Source organism: Microtus pennsylvanicus, chromosome 2 (genome assembly GCF_037038515.1).
Source record: "Microtus pennsylvanicus isolate mMicPen1 chromosome 2, mMicPen1.hap1, whole genome shotgun sequence".
In the NCBI taxonomy this organism is placed as follows: domain Eukaryota; kingdom Metazoa; phylum Chordata; class Mammalia; order Rodentia; family Cricetidae; genus Microtus; species Microtus pennsylvanicus.
In genome coordinates this window covers 3,722,305-3,729,005 of record NC_134580.1, presented here as the reverse complement: position 1 = coordinate 3,729,005, position 6,701 = coordinate 3,722,305, and the positions used below count along the sequence as shown (strand labels likewise).

The following is a 6,701-nucleotide window of genomic DNA, read 5'->3' as shown; positions in this document are numbered from 1 at the left end:
AAGTCTGGAGCAGAGGCACACAGATAGAGGGACTGGGGGAGGAGTGCATAGAGAGCGCCACATTCTGAGAAATGGCAACAATAGAGGTTCAGAGCCCTGCAGGAGGAATGCCAAGTGAGGGGTTTCAATCTTGGTTGAACCACTCAGAGTAATGTTCAGAGTTGTGATTGAGGAATGGCACTCCAGAGCTTGGAACCGGAAGGAAGGAGTGGAGGTACAGAGACCCAGTGTGGGACAATCTTTAGGATGGTCTCGAGAACGAAGATGTCACTCATCTTCCTCACGAAGGGCCTTCTAGAATGTTCCCCTGAGTACAGACATGTCAGTGGGGCCAGCAGCTTGAGAGGTGCTAAGAAAGCTTGAGTGACTAACGTGAAACATTCCAGAAGGGCACATTAGATAACAATTAAACAATCAAGCTTCAGCTATGAGATGATGAGATCAAGCCCAGTGGGACAGTTCCATAAGGAAAACACAGGAGATTCAGATGGATGATTCTAGAATGGGGGAGCAGGAAGATGAGGAAGGGTTTCTAAGAAGGTTAGGGAAACCTTGAATCCACTGTTAGCATAAAGGACAGGTTGGAAGAGGAGGATGTGGACTATGCCTGTGGGAAGAAGATTGTCTAGAAGGGGGAAGATGGCAGAACCATCAGGACAGTTTCAGAAATGGGAAGCAAGATCCACATATGCAGCAGAGCAGGGTGGAGTAGGCAAGGACCCAAAGTTCCTGGGGAAGGAGCACTAGGGTAGGCTGCTGAGGCCGAGCCGTGGATGCCTCCTCTGTGCAATGATGCTGGGGACATGGATCTGGGTCAAGGATTCTTGCCCTCTCTGATGGCCATGGACCTCTTCATTTTCAGGTTCGCCTGTCTGTTGGAGATGATGCTCACCTTCTTCTTGCTAATTTTCCTGGGGCTCCCATGTGTGGACACCTCAGTCAACAGTTCCCATGGATTGAACATCAGTATCCGTATGTTGGAAGCTACCCTATCCCCTGCGGAAAGTAAGTTTGAACTCAAGACTCACAGTGTGTTGGATGGAAGGAGAGTTGATTAAGAGCTGCCGAGGGTTCGAAGGAGGTGTTTGGAATTGGACTCAGCAGAAGCAGGTGGCAGGCACCTTTACTCACTGAGCATCTTATTGGCTGCCTTGTGGGTTTGAGACAAGGTTTCTTTCTCTAGTTCAAACTCCCAGAGATGTCCCTTCCTCAGTCTCAAAATCCTGAGACTGTGTGACCCAGGACACTGAGCTGCTGTCGCTGTTGCTTTTTTAACAAGGGACCACAATCAAATTACTAAGAAAGAACTTGAGAGTCTGAACATTCCTTCTTATGCACTGGGTAAATTCGATTTCTGCCAACATTAGTGTTGCTGGGCACTGGTGGTAGACACCTTTCATCCCAGCACTCAGGAGGCCGAAGCAAGTTCAAAGCCAGCATGATCCACAGAGAGAGATTCAGGATAGTCATGACTACACAGAGAGGCCCTGTCTCAGAAGAACAAAACAAAAATGAAAACAAAAGGGCATTAGTGTCTACACCAGGCAGCTCTGTTTACTAGACATGGATCATGAGGTCACAGTGACCCTTTTCCATTTCTCACAGCAAACACAAGGAGGGAAATTAGTTAGATCTTTTTTTGCCTCATAATAAAGTTTATTTCATCATATACTGACCTGGTTTTAATATGTAAGCATGATTAGAGTGGTACTCTTGAGATTAAATAGGGTTGAGTAGACTGAAGGATCCCACAGAGAGCTGCTGACCAGGAAAGCCAAGGGAGCAAGTGTCCATAGCACGTCCCAGCAGGGAGAGCAGTTACTGAGTCCAGAGAAGTCCTGGAGGATTGTGGTGTCCTGGGCGGCCACTGTTCCATAGAGGGGTGGACAGCTTTGAAGAACTCAGCTGTTTGACATGTGAGCAGCCTTTTAGAAAAAGAAAAGATTCTTGAAGGGACCACTCCTATCCTGGAGCTGCTCTGTCTCTGCCTTAGTCTAGGCCAGGTTCTGAGTTCTGCAGGCCTTGGGGTGGCTTGTGTGGAGAAGTGCACTGGGAAGCAGCTGTGGGAGGAGGGAGGATGGGAGCAGGATGGTGGAAAGACTTCTTGGGGAAACACCTACCCAACTGTAATTTTTTCTTTCTTCAGATATGCGTTGCTATACATGTGCCCAAACAAACTCTTTCAAATGCCCCGTAGAACAGATTTGTTCATTGGAAAAAAGATTCTGTCTGATAATTGCCACACGTAAGTATTCACATTCTGAACACAGGATAAATAATCCTCCCTACACAAACTTGGGGGTCAGGGTCAGTCTGTTGTCTTTGCAGCCAGATCCAGTGCTCTTCAGGCAGCTCCTTGAACTGAGAGTCTGTTCACAGGCACTGGGTTTGGCCCACTCATAGGGAAATGTGCGTGTGCTTTTCAGGAGCCAAGAGCCTGTGGTGGACAGTAGGCTGACAGTCTACACACCCTGAGTATCCAGGGAATGAGACTGCTGTGGCCGCTCCAGGCCTTTGTCCCCAGGCTCTCTATTCATAGGGGCAGACACCCTGGTTCAACTTTTGTGACTCTTTGCTGGTTTATTTGGTTTCTGACCCTCTGCATTCACATCTAGTAGTGGTTACTTTTCTATTGCTCTGGTAAAACAGCCTGAGCAAAACAGCTTCCAAAATAAGGCATTTGATTGGGTTTATGACTTCAGAGGGTGGGAGTCTAATGGTGGAGGAAAGGCATGGTGTCAGGGACAGCTGCGAGCTCACAGCTGGATCTGCAAGCAGGAGACAGAAAGAGCTAATAGTCGAAGGTGCTAGTGTTAGGAAATCCCAAAGCCTGCCATACCCCAGTGACACACCTCCAATATGGCCACATGTTCTAGTCCTTTCCAAACGATACTACAAACTGGCTACCAAGTATTCAAACATAAGAGTCTAGGGAGGCCATTCTCATTCGCACTACCACACACCCCAGCTAACCAGATTCAAGCAGTAGGTGCCCGCTTCTTCAGAGTGATGTCTGCCATCAAATATGGAAATGCTTGAACTGGTTCAGGGTACACAGCAGGCAAAATAAATATTACATAAGGAATCAGTGATCTTTTGTGGAGGAGAAAGGATAGATTGCAAAAAAGATGTAGCAATCTTCACATCCCATAACACAAGATGAAAATACCCTCTGGACTGGGGAATGTGCATGAAAAGGGGAAGCATTTCTGAAATGTAGGCAGTCAGGCAGCTCTGAAGTTCCCACTTCAAGCATCCTTGCCATGGTGTCTAGACTGCACAGCACAAAGGCTAAAGTCATTATGGGTCTACAGGGAGGATGGAAGACCTTGACCTGGGAAGGAACAGACAACAACGGTCCTCATAACACAATGCTGTTTTGTTCCAACAGTGCTTTTTTCCAGAGCAGAGGAGAGACTGGACTTGTGCTCTAGGCTTTACTTTGCCAACATCAGCACCAGGCAACCTAATAATACTACTAATAGATTGAAATCACCATATGAGAATAAGACTGAAATGTCCAAATACACACATTTTCCACGGTTCCTGCACAGACGGTTCATTAAATTAATGCAGTGTGTGATGTTGGGCATTGACAAGGTCCTCATAAATGAAGCTCTGTGGAGTTCTTTCTCCAGCACAGTGCGATTAACCTGTGAACTATAGTGAGGGAAGCGACTGCCATGTCCTTGACAGGAAGGAACCTTCCACGCACCCAGTAGACAGGCAGCCCACCCTGCAACTAGGAAATATTGTGTGTTGGATGACTCATGAAGAGAGGACTCATCAAAAATGAGTAGAGATCCCTGACAGAGAGCTGAAGTTTATAGATTGACAGAGTTTCTGTGGGGAGGGGGCTACTTGGCCTGTGATCATGAAGTCCTTCTGATGTCGGGCAGCAGACAAGTCTCAGGGCTGTGGATGCTAAAGCAGTCAGGGTGAGTTCCACAGCGGAGGACCTATATCATGGCTGCAGACTGCCAGGGAACAAGCAGCAGCAAGGCCGCCAGCCTTCAGCTCAGGACTTCCATCAGGGTGTTGGCAGTGGGGCTCACTTCACACAACTCTGTGTGGTTGAGTCCCTGGCGATGGCGGTCTTGTTCTCTATGGAGCCTTGCTTGAATGGACCATCTGATCCATGCTGGAGAACATGTCATCAAGGGCTCCTGAATTTTTACATGGATTCCCAAGTTTGGAAAGCCAGGTCGAGGGTTGGGAAGGAGTTCATCCTGGAGTTATGAATGTGGGCACTCTTTTGTACGCTTATTCCTTCCTGGAGTCTCAAGGAACATAGCTTCTGGTCACTGTTTGATTTAGACCTTGGTAACTCTTAGGGTAATATTTGAACCAGAACTGATGAGGACATTTCATTTGCATAGCTGTGTGTCCTGAGACTAAATTGTGAACTGGGAAAGGACAGTGACAGATGTAAAGATGGTAGCATCATATGGACAGGTAAGTGTGGATATTATTACTGGAACAATCAGGCCCTCTTGTGTTTTCTGCCAAAAATTCATGACAATTTCTTGTGAAATAATCTTTATGTACAATGTGAAGTACTGTCTAACTGAATGGTTTAATAAAAAGCTAATGGCCAATAGCTAGGCAGAATTTTCAGGACTTAGAGGATGCTGGAAAGAAGATGGATGGACTCACCAGTCAGACGAGGAGGACGCATGACTTGTAGGATATGCGGCAACAAATTACATGCCCTGTGGCTGGTTGTGTCTGACTGTTAATTTGGGTTTACAATGAAGATCTGAAGGTGGTAATTCTCCACTTGGTATCCTTTCTAGGTATGAGCTCTCGGGAACTCTTAATCCACAAAGCTTGCATTAAAGACTGCCCGTTTCTACAAAGTCCAGCTCCAATGATTCTTAGAAGGCTTGCAACCACCAATAGTTTCTACTATACTAATTGCTGCACAGGCTTGTTTTGCAATGATGGAGGACCTTCTAATATAGAGAGGGACTTGCTACCCCCTCATGTGGTTGAGGAAGATGTAATTGCAAGAGCTGTGTGTCTGAGGCAGTTCAACCTTCTCCTCAGCCTTGTCTTAATCCTCTCCAGCAGCATACCAACCTGAGAAAGCCTCCTTGGTCTGTACTTACCTTCCCACAGCTGTAAGCAACTTTGCTTTTTGTCATCCTTGTTAAGCAGAGATAGTGTTCAGGGCTCTGTTGGGCCCATTCATGGCTTGTTGTAAGAAAGAAATAAAGATTTTTGTGTTGAAAATACCCCTGGCCATTGTTTTCTTGCTATACAGGACTACTCAGCCTGGGATCTCTACTCAGAGCAGCTCCTTCCTCTTCTATATCCTTAAGAGTTCCTTCATGGGATCACAGTTTGAGAGCTTGGCACTCTTTAAACACTGTAGTCTAAATACTCATCTCACTAGGTAGGTCCAAGGCACTGGACAGCCTTGGTATTTGAGTGTTTTGAAGAAAAGACAGAAGTGTTCTGATGTCAGTCAGTATGTAGGCTGTTAAGTCAGGTCCCAGCTAAGTAGCTGTTCTATAAACTTTCAGAGGTTACATTTAAAGTTTACTAGAATTAACACAGGTATGAAGAGTACAGTGCTAATGAATTTTGCTATGTTTATCAGACCACCATTGTACAGACCTTTTCAGTAACAAATAAAGCACACATGCTACAAAGATGCCACCTGATTTCAGACAAATTGGACTTATCATCATTGGTGCTTACCTTTCATTGCCAGGCTCTAAGCGTTCAGAAGACACTTGCTTATTTACACAAGTTACTCTGAACTGAGTTGCCAAATTGCAGGAGAGGACCTGACATGCAGCTCCATGTCATTGAATAGATTCATCAACAGGAAAACCGGTTTTAGCAACTCCATTTGAAGTATATCTGTGCCATCTCCATTCTGAGTGAGAATATTTTCCTTGTGGGAAGCCTTACAGGCTGCAATCAAAGATGTCTTCATGAGAGATCTTAGTAAGTGCTCTGGGGGTTTAACTCTTACATTGTTGCCAGTGTGCCCAGTCAGATTCCTTGTTGGTAACTGACACTTGCAAAATGGCAGATTTGTAGAACTAGTAGCATCAATCTCTTGTCCTCTAAAAGCAGATGTACGAAGCATATAAAACTTATTATGCTAATCCTGGGTAGACTCAACTGCAGGTAACAACACGCCAAAAGTTATGTTTAGACTTTGAATTCCTATACCCATAGAAATAGGAATTCCTTGTACTCCCACAGAATAATTTATGATTTTCTTACCCTCCTCCATAGGCTTAACAGGTAGGTTCTTGTTTGTCCTAAGGACCAGGTTACCAAGAAAATTTATTAAGTACCACAAGGATATCCATATTTCTCCAACTTACTCCTATGTTAATTGGAGGATTAGGGTTCTAGGCCCAATATGTATGGTTATTACCCATAACCTGTGCTGTTTCCACAGACACCATAGCAAGGAACAAAGTCCCATTAAAAATTCCTCGGCAATGCAAGTTGAACTATTGTGTCCCCTTGTCACACAAATGCATAAGTTGTCCCCAGGTGGGAGGATCAGCCATCCATTTTAAAGGCTTTTGCATCTCTTCTTTCCCAGAGTCATGTCACCCATATCAGAGACTTCTCTTGCTCATGTCAGATTTTGTCAGTTTTTATGATATCCTTTTTGTCTCCTGCAGAAACAAGCATACCGCAACAAACACCTTCCCTGGTTTCCATTATGA

At 45.3% G+C, this 6,701-nt stretch overlaps 1 protein-coding gene across 1 annotated transcript; it reads left to right on the top strand.

Annotated features, from left to right (window-relative positions):
- Window positions 1-881: 881 nt before the first annotated feature.
- LOC142845243 (glycosyl-phosphatidylinositol-anchored molecule-like protein) lies at window positions 882-5,086 on the top strand. Its single transcript, XM_075963984.1, has 2 exons — window positions 882-1,005; window positions 4,797-5,086. Exons 1-2 carry the CDS (start codon window positions 882-884, stop codon window positions 5,084-5,086), a joined length of 414 nt encoding a protein of 137 aa, XP_075820099.1.
- Window positions 5,087-6,701: the final 1,615 nt, after the last annotated feature.

What these genes read in the sequence shown, in the direction of transcription:
- LOC142845243 (XM_075963984.1), top strand. Translation starts at nt 882, where the DNA reads ATGATGCTCACCTTCTTCTTGCTAATTTTCCTGGGGCTCCCATGTGTG. An exon ending in TACCCTATCCCCTGCGGAAA is followed by an intron (nt 1,006 to 4,796) that starts GTAAGTTTGAAC and finishes TATCCTTTCTAG; the next exon opens with GTATGAGCTCTCGGGAACTC.